The sequence below is a fragment of the Mauremys mutica genome, chromosome 4 (assembly GCF_020497125.1).
Source record: "Mauremys mutica isolate MM-2020 ecotype Southern chromosome 4, ASM2049712v1, whole genome shotgun sequence".
Lineage (NCBI taxonomy): Eukaryota > Metazoa > Chordata > Testudines > Geoemydidae > Mauremys > Mauremys mutica.
The window spans coordinates 121853476-121872303 of NC_059075.1; the positions used below are offsets into that span (position 1 = coordinate 121853476).

The 18828-nt window shown below is 45.4% G+C and overlaps 1 protein-coding gene across 1 annotated transcript; it reads right to left on the bottom strand.

Moving 5' to 3' along the window:
- Window positions 1–10451: 10451 nt before the first annotated feature.
- Window positions 10452–11725, bottom strand: LOC123369041 (olfactory receptor 10V1-like). The gene is made up of 2 exons (XM_045014412.1): window positions 11720–11725; window positions 10452–11444 (listed from the first exon to the last, which is right to left on the bottom strand). Exons 1-2 carry the CDS (start codon window positions 11723–11725, stop codon window positions 10452–10454), a joined length of 999 nt encoding a protein of 332 aa, XP_044870347.1.
- Window positions 11726–18828: the final 7103 nt, after the last annotated feature.

Sequence of the window (18828 nt, forward strand, 5' to 3'; positions counted from 1 at the left end):
AAAGAAAAGAGGGGAGAGGAGCAGTCACTATAACCTGTCCTCTAGGGCAGAGCAAGAGAAGATGGCTTTAAACTGCTGTGAAACATTCATGTTCAGTCTCAGGAAGAACTTTCCAACTCTAAGAAGTGTCCAGGGCTGGCTAGCAACCACCCTCACTGTCAATGTACATGTGTAAAATTGGACATCCATCTTCCAGGGCTAGTTCTGAAATCAGACATGAACTGATGTAAGGAAACCTACTCATGGTCTCCCTACAGTGCATTTTTCTATTAGGTATAATTTCTGAGTCCCTTAAAATGCAAGGAAAGACCTGTTCCTACCTCAAGGAGTGCACCTCTTAATGTCCACATGACACAATAAATGAGCTCATAAACTGACAAGGAAGGGGGTAGAAAGGAGAGGGAAACAGTGAGGGTGACAACAACAAAGTGACACAGTTTGATGATTCTGTTAACTTAGTGTTGCCAGTCTCTTCTCCCACCCCCCTTTTTTTTTTCTCCCCGCTCCCTCCTCAAAGGCAAGCCAACCAGGGTGAGTTCTGAGGGGAGGTTTTAGCAAGACAAGAGATGGCAGGTTTGCGGAGGGATTACCATGCAACCCAGCTGCATTGGAGCAATGAAAAGGAAGGCACAGACACAGGTGTGGGAGGTGCTTCCTATAGGAGATGGTGCCAAGGCATCCTTGGCTGCAGGCTGAAAAGGAGACAAGAGTATTTTTCAGCACTAACAGAGGAAAAGCAACTACACATCTCAGGAATTCATTGAATCGGTTAGTGAATTAAAAGACCCTTCACTGGCAGCCCTGTTTCTGAAGGCCAAGAGGTTACGGCAGTTAAGCGGATTCCTGCAGAGAATCATAGAGTCATAGAATATCAGGGTTGGAAGGGACCTCAGGAGGTCATCTAGTCCGACCCCCTGCTCAAAACAGGACCAATCCCAAACTATATGAACAACCCAAAAGCAAAAGGTGAATTCTGTGCTTAGTAAGGTCCTCAGAAACTCAAAGATTTTTATCAGCTTCTGCGCTGGTATCAGAGAAGTGACTATCAGAGGGGAAAGTCCCAATGTCTGGAAAATAATTTCTCACCCCTTTTAAGCATCTTGTATTCTATCACTGACTATTTTCTTTTTCCTTCACTCCTGCAATTTGTCCATCTACCCTTCTCCCCCCGCCCGCACAATGTTTCTTCATCTTGCTCACTCTCTTATTACACATGGCTGCTGCATTATCAGAGGAAAGTAGGTCTCCCAGACCAGATTGCCCATTCCCTGTTCCCCAGCCAACACCTGCCTTGCACTCAGTTCTGCCCCTACAGCTGTTTGCAGACCCTGCTTTGTTGTTTGTTGTCAAAGGGCTGGGAGCCACTTCACAGGATATATCTATGGGGAGAGCAGATACTGGATATAATTTTGCATTTTCCAGCAGTTGGTACCCTATGATCTCAGCACTCCTTTATGGGAGAGGTGAGTGGAAATACGATGAGCTTCATTTTACACCTGGGGAAGATGGGAGCACAGAGAAGGGAGGGGACTTTCCCCAGGTCACACAAAAGTCAGCCCCTGTATTAGGAATTGAACCCAGGAGTCCTGGCTGCCCAACTAAACACAGAGGGTAGTTGCGGGGGTCTCACCTCATTTCTGAAGGAAAGTCAGCAGCTGCTTTTCCTTTCTTCAGTACCAGTGCTGAAGAGCTCAAGCTGGGAGCCTTACATGCCTTACACGGACCCTTGGGATCGGGGCTGGAGCTGAGACCTCCCCTTGCATCTCACCTCAGTCAGAGAGCATGTTGATGCTCAGTTGAAATCCTGGTTCTGTTTTCACCCAAACCATACCTGGGGAAAATGACATCAGTCCCGGGACACCCATGGGGGCGGGGTGGAAGAGCCTGAAGGCCATGGGATGAGGCAGACAGGTCGGTGCCGCACTGGTGAAGGGACTGCACAGGGCCATCCCTCCAGCTCATCAGCACCAGCCAGGGATTGAAGAAGCTAAATACCCATCAGACCCATGACACATGGGGGTTTGGGTCATGTGGACCGTGCAGATTGGACTGTGCAGAATCTGGATTCAGCCACTGCCCCTGGGCCCAGCACTATAGATCCCCATGGAGTTTCAAATCATAGAGTCTCCTAATGGTCCCAGATCACCCCCAATCCACCCTCCCAACTCCCTCAGAGACACACACACATGCGCGCACACAAACACACACACACACGTTGTCCTCCCAACCCCCTCATGGTATGATCCTTGCACCTCCTCTGGACTTTCCTTCCCCCCAAACCATTGCCTTGTCCATTCCCACAGTGCAGGATTGTTTCCCATAGTGTATTATCCAGGATATTTTGTGATTCAATTTTAAATGTCTCAGGTAATGGAATGTCCATGCTTTCCCATGGGAGACTATTGCACACCCAGACAGGCCTCACTGTCAGGAAACATTACCTGATGTTTCCCTTTGCTGGAAGTTCATCCTTTACCCCCTACATACAATCCTTCTCCCACCTTACTGTTTGTGCTTTCCCAATAATTGCTAATGGCCATCACCCCGCAATTGTTTTTTGGCTAAGGAAAGCCTGATTTTATCCAGGCCTGACATCAAACCTCAGATAACTGCTTGGGAGGTTATTTTACAACCACTATCCCTCTAGCACACCTGAAGTATCAGCAGGCAGGTGTCTGGGTCACAGATGGCTGATACGGGATCCCAGGCTGGTGTTTCATAGTCTCTCTTTCTCTGCTAAGAAGTCAGTATCTGTACACCCTGATTCATTACACTCAAGTGCCCAGACCCTCATCTTCCAGACAGCTGCAATGCACACAGAGTTGCTGCCTCTGTGGAAGCCATGCTCCCAGGGCCGGCTCCAGCTTTTTTGCCGCCCCAAGTGGCAAAGAGAAAAAAAAAGATAAAGCCGCGATCAATGGCACTTCAGCAGCTGCTCTACCGTGCCGCTTCATTCTTCGGCAGCAATTCGGCTGCCAGTCCTTCCCTCCAAGAGGGACTGAGGGACCCGCCGCTGAATTGCCGCTGAAGACCCGGACCTGCCGCCCCTTTCCATTGGCGGCCCCAAGCACCTGCTTCCTGCGCTGGTGCCTGGAGCCAGCCCTGCATGCTCCCCAGTTCACTAGTGTTCCTTCAGGCCAACACTCTCCTCAGCACACAGCACTTAGTCATGTTATGTAAAACCAAACTGATATTTATTTGACAAAGCTTAAGATAAGGATTCAAACAGAAGCAAGTATAAGGATTGGAAACATACAGTTACAGCCAAAATAAAAATGTAGAACATAACGTAGAGCCTATGCTTATTAACAAGTTCCTTTCCTGTCTGCCAAGGTATTTCTCACCCAATGGTCAGCCTGTAAAGCACTTGTCCAGGCCAGAGAGCTGGGATCCATTTTTCATGATACAGTCATGCTGGCCTTCATAACAGACAAAATCTTGTGCCTTCTTTCTCCTTTTATACAGCTCCAGACCTTTTGTCTCTTCCCATAACCAAAATCTTTCATTAACTTAACTTAGGCCCTGATGGTCCCCCTATTCAAGGTCTTCTTCTTGGCCTCTTTTGGGCTTTATGCAGGCCCAAGCCCACACTTTATCTAGACTGTGAACACTTGGCTGGGCTCGGCCAAGCCGAAAGATGTTAGTTCTTCTTACTCTTGATTGAGTTAGGTCTGAGAGCCACCTCACCCCAGGTAGCTCATTTTACCTCCAGCAGCTTTGGAACACAGTATTCTACATGTTACTAACTCTTAAGGTGTTGCCCATACATGCATCCTGAACTAACCATGACGGCCAGCAAGTTCTTAGCTTCTGGCAGGGACTGCACCTGGTCTCCTTCAGTGAAATAGCATGAAGATGGCAATTGCAGGGGAAACATGCCCATATGGGCAGGGCTAGGCAAGTCCCTAAGAATGGACTCATAACTCTGTACCCTCCCCCGTCTGTTCCCAACATGGGATGCCTGGATCACAGTTTGATATTCAGGTCTCAACTTTGTGGCTCACGTCTATCTCTGATATAAAGTCATATTGCCCCCTTTCATTCCTGGGATAATGCTGCTGCTATGGGGCCCTTTCATTCCACCCACCTAGAAGAACAATTATTTTTATAAACTGTTCCCCACAGTCTCTCCCACACTCTTGCTTTGCTGAAAACCATTTTTCTGTCTATCAGATGAGGATAAGGTCTTGTGTACTCCGGGGCAAGCTAGACTTAAATCTGTGGCAATGCTACCCTCACAATCTAGGGCACACTTCCTATACCCTACCAAGGGCTCAAGGCATGACCCTGTTAATTTAGGCACCCCCACTCTTTCTCTTCTGAGGCCTCTGGGCATAAGGCACCTACCCTTACCCACGGGGCTCAGGGAGAAACCTGGTCAATTTAAGTACCCAACCTTACCCCTTTTCCCTTGGGGCTCAGGGCTCTATGGGTCCGTGGGACCTTTTCCCAGTGAAAAAACCTTACACAGCTCTGCTCTAAACATCTATTTATTAGTAACACACACAGAATATATATACCAGGCTAATCTGTTATGCTCACCACCACTCCCAATATAGACAAATTTCACCTGATGGCCAGTCAGGATGCACTCGTCTGGAGGTTCTTGGCACTCTGACATGTCATGGTCATGGAGGGGGTACGATGTCTCGTAGCTTGTTGTTGCAGTGCAGTCCGGAGTTGATTTCCAAAGAGCATTGTTTTTCATTTACATTATATAGGTAAAACTAGCTAGCTCCTTTAACTCTACTAAACCTACCACATCGTCCAACATCCCCAGGTAACAAAATTTAGCCAATCACACACTGGTACCTATGTTTCCTTCTCCCTGCCCAAGTCTTTTCCTTTGTATCTCTCATGCCCAAATTGTAACTTATTTATGACCTCTGTTTATGCAGATGGTCAGCATAAATTCACTGGTCAAAACTTATCTTGCAGGGAGGGATAACTCAGTAGCTTGAGTAGTAGCCCACTAAACCTAGAGTTGTGAGTTCAATCCTTAAGGGAGCAATGTAGGGAGCTGTGGCAAAAAAAAGTAGTTGTGGATTGGTTCTGCTTTGAGCAGGGGTTTGGGCTAGATGATCTCCTGAGGTCCTGTCCAACCATGATATTCTATGATTTTATTACTTTTTGTTGAGTTTCTGTATTCTCCCTAAATCTTTGCAACTACTTTACAACCCTTGGTGGTTATAACTCTTGTTAGGGAGATTCCTGGGATGGGAGTACTTTATCAGCAGCAGAGCATTCTTTTTTTCAATTTTAGTGGTGAACTCCCTGAGTTTCACCCAAGGCTGGTCAAGGCTAATTTAATATGGGGGTGAGTTAGGGCCCTGACCTACAATTCCCCTCCTTGATAATTCTTTCACCAAAGCAGTCATCACTACCAGGAGATACCCACGCCACATTACTTGGATACATTTCCCAGGGATGGTCAGCAACAGTATTAGACGATCTTGCATGTTGGGCATTTGTATCTTCTGGATGGTTCTTCTTACCCACACTATCAATATCACCATGCTAAAAGCAAAGCCAGTTGGATTCCAATTATCACCAAAATGGAGTGAATCATTATATTAAAAGCTCCAGTCACCCTAGGCGACCAGCTCAGTAATGTTTCCCACCAAGAGTGATATCTGGTTTCAGCAAAGTTTTTTTCAAAACATTGTCACTTTGTTGATTGTTGTGCTATACTTCAATGCTAATTTAGTCTTCATGCATTTTATATATCGCAAATGGTCTTGCAGCATATGGTGAATTAACAGTTATCTAACCACACTTATATTCATACCTGCATTAACAAATCTTATATCATTAACCACATGGGCATTATACTGCAAATGTTCTACAATCCAAAGGGGTACATAATATTCAAAATCACAACCCTTAACTTTATTAACATTACAAAACATATATCATTTGAAAATTCATAATTTGCTGAACACCATTGTCCTGTTAAGCTATGTATAACAACACTGTGAGTAAAGCGATGAGATTTTACTATATGAGTTTTACTGAAACATGTTGTAGTTCTGGGTAATGCCCACAAACCAGAGACAGAGACACCCTAGCATGTCAGCAAAGAGCTAAAGAGCCATTACCGGCTTAATCGGACATTCTCCAGTGCGGGGGGGTGTTTCCAAAACAAGAAATGTACAGTTCATCTGAAGGATAGTTGGAGCTCACATACACAATGGAATTGCCTGCCTGCATGATCCAGCAAGGATTTTTCCAATATAAAGCATTAGGGTGGGGGGGGGATGTCCCTAGCCACCTCTCTTCTCATTCCACCTCTCTGCTTATGACAACAATGACACTCAAAGAACTGAACAAAGGGCGGGGAGAGGGTCCCACGCTGGAAAGGGACACAGCCTGTGAAATGTATTTCAGCTCATGTTTAGACAAACCTTTTGCTTTTAAGCCTATTATAGGAATTAGTTTGCATGTTTATCCTTTTATTTATTTTGTAACCAATCCAGACTTATATGAATCCATATTTCTACTCACTTACAATCTATCTTTCTTTAGTTAATAACCTTGTTTTTATCTAAACTAGTGTGTTTTGGTTAAAGTGCTTGGGATTCTCTACTTAGGTCATCAAGCATAGTGCATATTCATTACCCACTGTTAGAATGATTGACTATCTATGAGCTTATACTGTCCAGGAGGGTCCTGAACAGTATAAGACACACATTTCTGGAGTGCAAGGCTGGCCCTGAGGGATATGCAGGTGTCGCTCTGTATGCAATTCATGGATGGCTGGGCATATCATTCAAGTATTCATCTGGGAGTGACTTTACATGCTGGTGGCTGTGAGTGAGCAGAGCCTGGAGGGGTTTGTTGTTCACCAGCAAAACAATGTAAAAAGCATCCCAGGCTGGAGAGCTAAGGGGACACAACAGTTCAGATTGCACCCTGGGGAATGTCACAACCACTTTACTTTCTTCTGATGTGGACAAATTGGAGAGAGTCCAGCGGAGGGCAACAAAAATGATTAGGGGGATGGGGCACATGACTTATGAGGAGAGGCTGAGGGAAGTGGTGTTATTTAGTCTGCAGAAGAAAAGAGTGAGGGGGGATTTGATAGCAGCCTTCAATTACCTGAAGTGGGGTTCCAAAGAGGATGGAGCTCGGCTGTTCTCAGTGGTGGCAGATGACAGAACAAGGAGCAATGGTCTCAAATTGCAGTGGGGGAGGTCTAGGTTGGATATTAGGAAACACTGTTTCACTAGGAGGGTCGTGAAGCACTGGAATGGGTTACCTAGGGAGGTGGTGGAATCTCCAGCCTTAGAGGTTTTTAAGGCCTGGCTTGACAAAGCCCTGGCTGGGATGATTTAGTTGGTGTTGGTCCTGCCTTGAGCAGGGGGTTGGACTAGGTGACCTCCTGAGGTCTCTTCCAACCCTAATCTCCTATGATTCTATGATCATCACAGGTACTAATGGAGTGCCAGTCATGGTCCAAGCCCCCATTGTGCTAGATCCTACAGAGACATAGAACTGTTCACATTTTAAAATTTCTTCACAACCATCAGTGACAGAACCAGCTTTTTTTTTTCTTCTCCTCAATGTAATCTTAGATTCCAGAGCATAATGAGGTGGGCACAGAATACACAACACCTTGGATACTTCCTTCACAGTTTCTGTTCTTCTGCTTTATGTAGTTTTATTTCTCTTCATCATTCTGGGCCTAATTTTCAAATGGCCATGTACCTATAGGCAAAAAGAAAAGTGTTGGCAATTGCATTCCTAATTTGCACACACAAAGAGATACTTTAGTGTCTACCTAGTTATTTGCATGGGCAAATGTCCAATTTGCACATGCCACGGGAGTTACCACACATGCAAAGTGAATCAGGAAGTTTATTTGCAATTTTGCACACAGCCCTAAGCATCTGACTGTTGGAGATCTAGGGCCTATGTCCTAAGAAAAGCTTAAAGTCTTAGCAGGTTAAAACCCCTAACTCCTAGACAATAGGGATTGGGCTAATAAATCCAGAACCAACGTTAATATTCAAAGGATAGTTTTATTAACAATAAAATCTAGACATAAGCATTTCTTTTCAACAGGAACAGAAGGCTGTGCGCATATCTGGGCATAGCCACAGTTGCAGGAGGGAAAACATCATGAATGGGGAGTCCCTGACACTCAGATTCAGTGGAGTTATTCAAGTACAACTCTCTAATAGAAATAATGGATGGGTTTTGTTCACCAATCCTTTCCTTTAAGAAGTTAATTTATCACTGCCAGACTCTGGCCTGCCATTGTTTTCATTTGTTTGTTTGTTTTTTCAGTATGAAGTAACACTGTCTCCTTTGGTCAGTTTCAGGAACTGCAAGGCAAATATTCCCACTGGGTCCCCTATAGTTTTTCTGTGCTGTTTGCAGTATTCTAGAGCTGGTTGGGTCAGGTGCCTCTTCTCCTTTTGCAGAATGTCTGACTGACTGGCAAAGCCCAGAAGCAGAACGGGAGGCCAACTAGGGGAGGGAATGGATAGCTGCTCAGCAAAGTGACCTGCTTTACAAATAGTGTGCATGTGTTTGTGTGTGCATGTGTGTGTGTGTGCGCGTGCGTGTGTTGCATGTAGGATCTACCTGTGTGTGTCTCAACACTGCCCTTCAGGGCCTGTAGGACAAATGGGAGGGTTTAATCATCAGCCTCAGCTGAGGTGGTCCATAAGGGATCAATCAAAGCCAAATGTCAAGTCTGGGAGGAACTGGCCAGAGATGACAAAAAATTAGTCTCCCAGAAATCCCTTTGGAAAATCTTGGCCAAGGTTGATAATGGCAACTGATGTGAAAAGATCCATATGTTATCCCAATATCCTTGATCTACCTTGTCCTCCAATTTCTGTGCAGATCTTACCAGCTGAAAAGCTCTATATCCATGTGTAGTGGGGCAGCTGCCCCACTCTCGCAAAAAGGGGGTTAAAAGCAGCCCTAGAGAGGGCTGCAGTAGGGAAAGGGATTAAGAACAGCTGGGGGAAGCTGACTGAGTAGCTGACCACAGCTGTGGCTGGCTTAATCAGGGCCCAGCTGGCTCTTATAAGAGGGCTGTGGGCCAGAGGCAGAAGAAACTCTCTCTCTAGCTTTAGGGGAGAGAAGGACCTGGCTGCCTGGGAGCCGAGAAGGGTACCTAGGGTGGAGCAGTGCTGGGGAAGGGCAGAGAGAGCTGGAGAGCTCCAGCCTAGTAAAACCCCAGGCTGCAGACCTTGTTAAAGGCCTATAAAAGGTACTGGGGTTGCAGAGGCACAGCCCAGCCCAGGGCAGGCAAAGGCAGTAGGTCCTAACCCCCCTTGCTGATGATAAGCGGCTTACAGACTGCAGTCTGCCCCAGTGAGCAGGGGCTAGATAGTGACTGGGCGTAGCCACTGAGGCAAGGTAGGGATAGAGGGTTGGGGGTTCCCCTGGGTCAGGAGACCCAGATTGGGGGTTACTGCTGGGGGCAGAACCCTGATCTAGGAAGGCACTGGGGTCCAGGAGGGACATGGGGGCAAGAGGCAGGTGAGACACTGGCCTGAAGAGGGTGCTCTGGGCTGGAGAACTAATTCCCTGGATGACCAGCAGGAGGCGCCGCGCCGGTGAGTCATCGCCCCACCACACCATGTTACAATTTCTAATCATAGGTCCATGCTATACAGTTCAGGGGACCTGTTCCTCAAAGAGTCAAATGGTCTAAGTTTTCGCTGCCACTAAACTGAACCGTAGTTTGGGTCATTTAATTTCTCCAGAGCAATTCTCTCCCTGGATGCCTCACTGTATATGGCTTTGAAGCCAGTCCTATTAGCTTACCTCTCTTCCTTATTATATTACAGCCGATGTTCAAGGTACAGCAGATGTCCCCAGCAAAGGAGAAACATTATTTTCATTTTTATGGAGACTAATTGGGCATTTTACAAGGATATAAACAAGACAAAAGTCAAGTGGAACCAGGCTGGAAAACAAAGAACAATAAACATTAAAAGAGCGGGGAGCTGTGGCAAGCAGCAAGACGAGTTTGCTTTCTACATTAATTTCTCTCACTAGAGACCCTTCTTGGGGCATAGTTGGATACTGGGCACCAGGGGCTGAGATCCCAGACAAAACAGTTAGACCACGTGCCATTTATGACCACCCCTGTCCAGGAATTTGTGTACCAAGTGTAAATAATAGCAAGTTACATGAAGAATATTCCCAGACACCATTTCACTGATCTCTCCACCAACAGGAGGCTAACCCGTTGGGCCCCCACTATCTGCTACTGCTTGCCAGAGGTGTGACAATATTGTTCAATGATAACCACTTATTCAACAATACGATACCACTCCCCTGTGCCATGTCGTCCACTCGATCCGCAGGCCCACTGGAACCAGTTATCTGTAAGTACAGTGCTCTATCCCTGTCCCAGTCACCCTAAATTATCTACATTCTGTCTCTGGAGGGGGTGTCGTTTACTGATTGATGGCCCAAAGCTGTCACTATCCCTGGGACAGCATTTTCCTTCCCAGCGCTCTGCTCAGGGCATCTTTTAGCTCCTTGTTCCTCATGCTGTAGATCAGGGGGTTCAGTACAGGGGTGACAAAGGTGTAGACTACAGACACCACCCAACCTTGCTCCGGGGAGTAGCTGGAGCTGGGCTGTAGGTATATGAAGCTGCAGCAGCCGTACTGCAGGAGGACGACTGTCAGGTGGGAGGAGCAGGTGGAGAAGGTGCAGCGCCGGCCGGCTGCAGAGCGGATTTGCAGGATGACAGTCACAATGAAGACATAGGAGAGGCAGATCAGCAGGAAGGGGATGGTCAGGACTGTGACACTTACAATGAAGAGGGCAGCCTGGTGGACATGTGTGTTGGTGCAGGCCAGCCTCAGGACAGCAGGGATATCACAGAAGAAGTGATCGATTTCCTTGGTGCTGCAGAACGGCAGGCGGAAGATCAAGATGGTCAGTTGCAGGGATAATAGGAAGCCCAGCACCAGTGAGCCAGCTACGAGACAGGCACAGACTTTCCAGTTCATAATGAGGGTGTAGCGCAGTGGGTGGCAGATCGCCACATATCGGTCGTACGCCATGACGGCCAGCAGAATGCAGTCAGCACCTCCCACAAAGACAAAGAAGAACATCTGGGTGCCACAGCCAGCGAGGGAGATGGTGGCCTTCCTCCCTGACACAAGGTTGACCAGGGCCAATGGGGCAATGACAGAGGAGTAGCAGATCTCCAGCACTGCCAGATTGGCCAGAAAGAAGTACATGGGGGTGTGGAGGGAGCGGTCGGTGCAGACAGTGAGTGCAACGGCCATGTTCCCACAGAGACTGAGCAGGTACATGAGCAGGAAAGCCAGGAAAATCAGCAGCTGAATCTCAGGGAGGGTCGAGAGAAGATGGAAGTGAAATTGTATCAGCCCCGTTCGGTTTTCATCCCCCCTGGAACCAAGACACGGGACCTGCAAGAGAAGACAAGAGAAGAGCAGACCCTGTCAGCAGTCATCAAGGGCAGAACAAGAGGAGACAGGATCACACTGCAATCAGGCAATTCAGATGCAATATCAGGAAACACTTTCTAACCCTAAGAGAAGCTCTGGGAACAGGACATGTTGCCGAGGTGACTGAAGGAATCATCTTCCCTCCGGACGTTCAAGGCTGATGCTAAGCACCCATCTATCCAGGATAGTAATGGATGCCACGCTCTGGCAGAATGCATTGGAATTTCTGGTAGGAAAGACAGCACTGAGCCCTGCTCCCTTCTTACCCTCATGGTGACTGATCTGTCTTGATTTTCAAACCAAACTATAGTTTTGATGCTGCGTGGATAACACTGGATCAATTAATAGTATTTTCTTGTGATGCTTCCTCTGAATCCGACCTGGAGGTGGCCATAAAAAACCATTGCAATAGCCGCAGGGTGACGAGAGTCTCAGAAAGGTTGTCTACCTCCAAACCAAAAAAGCAGCAGGAAGGAAAGAAGAAAGCAGTATGGTTAAATGGCAAGGCACAAGAGCCCAAGCCCAAAAACAATCCTCTATCTACCCTCTGGCCTTCCATGTTTTTATACTTCCCCCATCACCCTGCTATCTGAGCAACTAAAAATTGAATCCAGCCTAAGAGAAGGCAATTAACTGTTCAATGTAAAGATAAAACTTCTGTCATGGATCCACAGCTACACCCCAGCTACTAAACAGTTCCGTGGAGGACCCCCTCCGTTTGTCTGACCCCCAGTGGGGCTCACTTTTCCTCAAGGGCTGGCCACGCAGCCTCAGGACCTCCAAGATGGAGCCTTTGGGCTCCAGTTTCATGCTGTGAGCTTTGCCCAGTGAGTCCAACTGAACCAAACACCTGGTCAGAGACATGTACCCTCTCCAGGACCATGGGCTTCCCAGACAGTGTCTGCAGTGACACCAGGCAGCCTTTTCCAACCAGAGCAGGGTTCATTAGCCCACTGGCACATGGCATGGGGAAGTCCTTAGGGTAGCCCAGAGAAATAGAGGCCAGTGCACCCAGCCAGCCAAGCTGCTGTGGATCCACATCTGGCTCAGGCTCCCTGTCTCCGTCGGTCCAAGATGAGAGCTCCATGTCTCTGCAAAGTGCAGCTCAAGCCGGTTTTGCATTGTGTTATTGAAATGGAACCCCTAGATACTGAACCCGGCCCTGGTTGCTGCCAACTTAGACTGGCAGAAGGGTTACACTCTAGCCACCTGACACCTGCTTCTTTTGTTCCTGAGCTGGGGCAGGAGTAGGGGGGGGAGACAGTGCTTCCCCAGTGAGAGGTGGGGGGAATCGCCTCCCTCTTGGTTGCTGGTGGCTAGGTTTGAATGTCCTGGCCATTGGGGTTCCCATTGTCTTTTTGAATTCTCCACTGAAATGGGTTGGTTTCAGCCAGTCCCTTAACAGCCCATTGCTTCCACTGTAGACAGCTACTTGACACAAACACCTTCTGCCTCTTACTCTGCTCCAAGAGCAGCTTTAACCCTTTTGCACCCAGTGGGTCATGATACAAAGTACAGAGGGAAACTGAGGCATGCCTGAGATACTTAAAATATTACAAAAAATTCCCACTTTGTCACAATTTCCCTGAAGGGCAAATTATTCCATAACTGCCTGCTGCATGGCACCTATACCTTCCTCTGAAGCATCTGATGTCAGCATTCTTGACTAGATGGACCTTGACTCTGATGAAATCTGGAAATTCCCTATATTCTGATATAAAGGAACATTCACTATAGTAGACAAAATATAAAAAGGAAATTAGGGGAACCAGAAAGGAATTTGAAGAGCAAATAGCCAAAGACAAATCCCAAGAAATTCTTTAAGAATCTCAGAAACAGGAAGCCTATGGCCTTGTTTACAGAGGGAAATTTACCAGCATAGCTGTGCCACTACAATTATACTTACATAGCTAAGCTGGTATAACTTCCCATGCAGACACTCTTATCCCAGAATCATTATGCTTGTTTCTGGTTTAGCATCTGTCACTTTGAACTGCTATAAACTAAACCAGAAAAAGGCACTCTTATTCTAGGATAAGAGTATTCACATTTGCAGTTATACCCGCATAGCTATGCTGGTAAATTCCCCCATGTAGGCGAGGTATGAAAGAGAATTGGTGGGTCTGCTGGAGGGGTGAAAGGGGGCCATGATGATTAAGACATTACTGTAAAGCTCTCTGGTTGCTTTTCAACAGTGTTTACCGCATAGAATTTAGGGAAGACACCTACCCACCCTTTCACAGAAATAAAGATGAGGATCTGTCGGAGATTAAGGTGTCAAGATTGAGGTACCCACAGAAATTAATACACAAAATAGCAACAGATAACTGGGACTGGATTGTCGAAACCCAGGAGTTTGAAGGACCTTAAGAATGAAGTGGATGAGCTGTTAACTGTATTTGCAGTCTCTCATTACAATTAGCTACTCTACTGGAGAACTGGAAGGCAGTACATGTTGTGCCCATCTTTAAAAATAGTCAGTAGGAGTGATCCTGAGAACTACAGATCAGTCAGCTTTACATCTGTGCTAGGAAAACTGGAGGAAACAACGTTTAAAGAGAATTGTAAAGCATGCAGATAAACAAACCAGCCCAGCTTCTCTAAAGAAAACTTCGACTTCTTCAAGCTACTACACTTATATATGCTGGGTGACCATGGACAAGTCATTTTCCATTTCTGTGCTTCAGTTTCCTCATCTGTAAAATGGGGATAATGACATTGACCTCCTTTGTAAAGTGCTTTGCGATCTACATGTGAAAAGTGCTATATAAAAACTAAGTATTGTTATTATCGGAGGATGTCAGTCAAATAGCAGATGAAGGAGAACCAGCTGATCTTATTAAAAGCTTTGATAAAGAGGCTACTAAGGAAACTGAGGCTATGTCTACACTGGCAACTGAATGACAAAACTTTTGTCTTTCAGAGGTGTTAAAAAAACACACACACCCAAAAGACAAAAGTTTTGCTGACAACAAGCGCCAGTGTAAACAGTGCTTTGTTGGCAGGAGCACTCTTCTGCCTACAACGCTAGCGCTGCTCATTGCGGGTGGAAGTTTTTTGTTGTCAGGAGATCTGACAGACAGCAGCTACACTGTGTGCCCTTTAGCGGAACGGCTGTAGTGATACAGCTGTGTTGCTAAAAACTGTGTAGTGTAGACATTGCCTGAGTAGTTGTGGACTAAGAGGTAAAATTCTCTCATGGCTCAGAAAGCTGCTAACAAGAAACGTAGGAATAAACAGTCAGTTTTCATCATGGCAAAAGATTAACAGTGGGTGCCACAGGGTTCCACACTAGGGCTGCTGTTGTTCAATATATTTATTATTGATTTGCAAAAGGAGGTGAGCAGTGAGGTGGCAATGGATGTAGATGACATAGAATTAGTTAATTAAGATCAGAGGAGACTGTGAGAAACTCCAGAAAGGCTGGACAAAGCTAAGCAATTAGCAACGGTATGTTAGGCGAAATTCAATGTAAAAAAGCACAGTGTGATACCCATTGGAAGGAACTTACTCATGGACATTGATGTGTCCTAAATTAACTGTACCACTACTGAGAAAAAATCTAAGTGCCTCTGGGGACAGCTCAATGAAAATATCTGCTCAATGCACAGAGGTAGTTGAAAGGGCAAACAACTTGTCAGGGTGTATTAAGAAAATGATAGAGAATAATATGAAAAACATTATAATGCTGCTATACAAAAGAATGGTACACAGTCATCTTGAGGACCATGTTCAGTTCTGTTCAAATGCTTTCTAAAGGGATAATGCAGAAATAGAAAGGGTTAAAAGAAAAGCAATGAAAATCATCAAAGACATGAGAAGACTCCATATGAGAAGGGATTTTAAGATGAGATACTAGAGAGTTTAGAATAAGATGGGACATAAGAGGTGGAAATAATGTAATGAATAGTGCAGAGAAGGTCATTCAAGCACTGCTTTTTAGCCTCTCATAATTAGGCTTGGCAGAATTTGATTTTTATTTTTTATCATGTCAGGTGATAATAGCTATGTTTATTTTTAAGCATCTGTTTTATTGTTATAGATTTAAACATCCACAAAATCACGGATTTTAAACATTTTTTATTTGATCAATTTAATTGTTCACAGTTATGGGAAACCAAGAGGAAACCAGTTGTGGGAAACCATATAATGACCATAGAGGCTGAGATGCAAAAAACTATAGTTTTATAACCATTAAAACACAAATTGGCAACATCACATATCAAAATTTACCAAGCGAATATCCTTAAATCAACAAGTCATACCTGTTTTTACTGTTCATTCACCAGTCATTTGTAACAATCCCAGTTCAAAAGGCTAAACCAATGGATTTTTACTCTAATAAGTTCTCAAGCAGCATTTTTCTTATTTTGCCTGTCTGTAAATTTTGATTATTATCGATGGAAGCATTTTTAATCAGTTTGTATATGCACGGTGAAATAGACTTTTACCAACATTTACTGATAAAAATCTAATCCTTCCAAGTCTACTCATAATACTAGAATAGAGGGACAGGACAAGTAATGAAATGAAAAGGCAGTAAATTTAAAACTGATCAAAGGAGCTACTTTTTCCATGCAGTGAGCAAACTGTGAAACTGATGGACACTAGATTAATGGCAAGAGCTTATCTATATTTTAAAAAAGGATTAGATATTTGTATAGATAATAAGGACATCTATGCTCACATCGCTGGGATATAAAAAATTATACAACACTCCCCCATATTTTATATGGCATTAGCCAACTTTTGGGTGACCAGATGTCCTGATTTTATAGGGCCAGTCCCGATTTTTGGGTCTTTTTCTTATATTGGCTCCTTTTACCCCCCACCCCCGTCCTAATTTTTCACACTTGCTGTCTGGTCACCCTAGCCAACTTCTAGGTGAATGAGCTGGGAAGACACTTCCTCTTTTAGGCCTGTTTTTGCATAATTGTTCACTTCCTCCAAGCCACCTGGCACTGGCCAGTGTTTGGCTGAGCCAATAAAGCCACAAATGCAGGAGAAATCTTGTGTCACCAAGGGAAAGGAACGCAATATTCACTGAGCACAGCATGTATAATTAGAGTGGCCCTTTCTTCTCATTCCAGGGCTTGATCTTACCTCCACTGCTATCAGTGGTACAGCACCCAATGAGGCAGGATCAATCATCCAAAATATTTGCTGTTGGCTCAACAAGTATAGGGTAAACTTTACTATCCTCAAAAAGGCATGTAACTATCACCTATGGATAGAAAATGGGAGACCATCAGGTGGGAATGTTGTCTGAAATTCCCCCAGTTCAGCCAAGGATTATGCTTTCTGGCTGGCGAGAATTCACCTATGGTGAATAACAACACACTAATGTCTGTTGAATAAGTGAGGGCTATAAGGAGATGAGTGAGAGACAGTACAAGAGAAGCACAACTGAAACAGGAGGAGGAAGAAGCTCCAGAGCAGATTATGTGGCCCTGAGAGAAGCCTAAAGAGAGATTTTGGGCTCAGAGTGCTGGCTGGAAAAGCAGGCTTGGGTCAGTGAGCAAAGAAATTGTCTGCTGCTGTTTGATTCTCACTGTGTAGGGATTCCGCCTGGCTCCCTTCCCTTCAGTACTTTATATATAATTTTTGTAAATGAACAAGATTGTATCAAAGGTAATACCTGAATCTATCATCAATTTCTCCACTACAATGTGTAACTGGAACTACCTACAAGACTTCAAGATTTTTGGCTAACCGCTCAGCTCAAATGAGGTAACAATATGACAAGAGATTAAAAAGACTGTCACTGTTTTACCATGTGAGAAAGCTAATAACAGGGCACCTGATAAAGTATAAAGAATAATGCTTGGTGTAGAGAAGACAGATCGGGAAAATTGGTTCTCACTTTCTCATAACACAAGAACAAGGGGCCAGTCAATGAACCTGACAGGTGGCAAACTCAAAAGGAATTACTTTTTCCACTCAATGCACAATTATCCAGCAGAATTCATTGCCACAAGATTACATTGAGGCTAAGAGCCTATCCAGGCTCAGAAAAGAACAGAGGGTTATATAGAGTCATAATAGTACCTATGGAGGCTGATTTCAGAGTAGCAGTCGTGTTAGTCTGTATCCGCAGAAAGAACAGGAAGAAGTGAGCTGTAGCTCACAAAAGCTCATGCTGAAATAAATTTGTTAGTCTCTAAGGTGCCTCAAGTACTCCTGTTCTTTTTATGGAGGCTGAGATTTTCAAAGGAGCCTAAGGAAGTTAGGCACCAGATTCCAGTGAAATTCAATGGACATTGGGTTCCTCATGCCAGCCTAAAAAACAAGAGTTTTGTAAGGGATATAAACCCTCCTTCTCTAAATATTGGGGGTGACAATTTAACTTTCCCTTGGGGCAGGATATTCCATAACTGCTGATTGTGAGGAGTTTAGATATAATGGAGATGGGGGCCAGATAAGTACCATAGACAAGCTAGATGGAGCCAGTGTGGCAGTCCCTGGGTTCCTATATTGTTAGAACCTCTACCTGGCTGCTGTTGGAATGTAGCACCAGTTGCTGTATAATTGAGACACCCTCAGGAGTTAACCTCATACCAAACACAGAGAGAACAAAGGTCTCGAGGAAAAGGTTATGGAGAGACAAAAGGAAATGAGGGAGCGCCCACCACAATGACTTCTCACCTGGCTAGCCCCAATTTGTGGCCCCTGGACCCACAACCACACCGCAAAGGCTGCATTTCCCATCATTCTTTGGTCCCAAAAGCCAGCGGAGATGGTGGCCAGGTGGCTCTCAGCCTCCTGAACCCCGAGGCAGGAGAGCTGGCTGGACTCTCCCTTCCCGCAGCCTGGTTCTGAACATCTCCTTCAAGCCCAGGAGTCTTTACATACCGTGCAGAGTCCTTAGGGGACAGCGGTGATGATGGAGCAGCCCTGCCCTCATAGGAGCTCTAGGCTGGTAAATTATCTTGCAGCCTCCGGTCCTATTCCCATGCTGCCCTCCAGTGGTGCTCTTCTTTCTATTCATTTTAAAAGGCCAAGACTGATTTATGAAGCCATCGTTCACTCAATAATTGCCCTGTTCTGTTCATTCCCTCTGAATCACCTGTCACCGGCCACTGTCAGCGGACAGGACACTGGGCTAGATGGACAATAGGTCTGACCCAGCATGGTTGTTCGTGTGCTCTTAAGTGTTGTCATTACAAACACCTGTGCGTATTGAAAGCTGAAAATGGAGGGATCTGGTCAATTAAAATGAATTTAACATCAGAGTGAATAACACAAACCTCTTTTTTATTTTAAATCCCCTGCCTATGGATTTCCAGCCTGCTGCACAGGGGAGTCCCAGAAAGAAGGAGGCCTTGCCACAGAGTTAAGTCCAGCTTCTGCACAGGAACTTGCTCTTATCTAATAG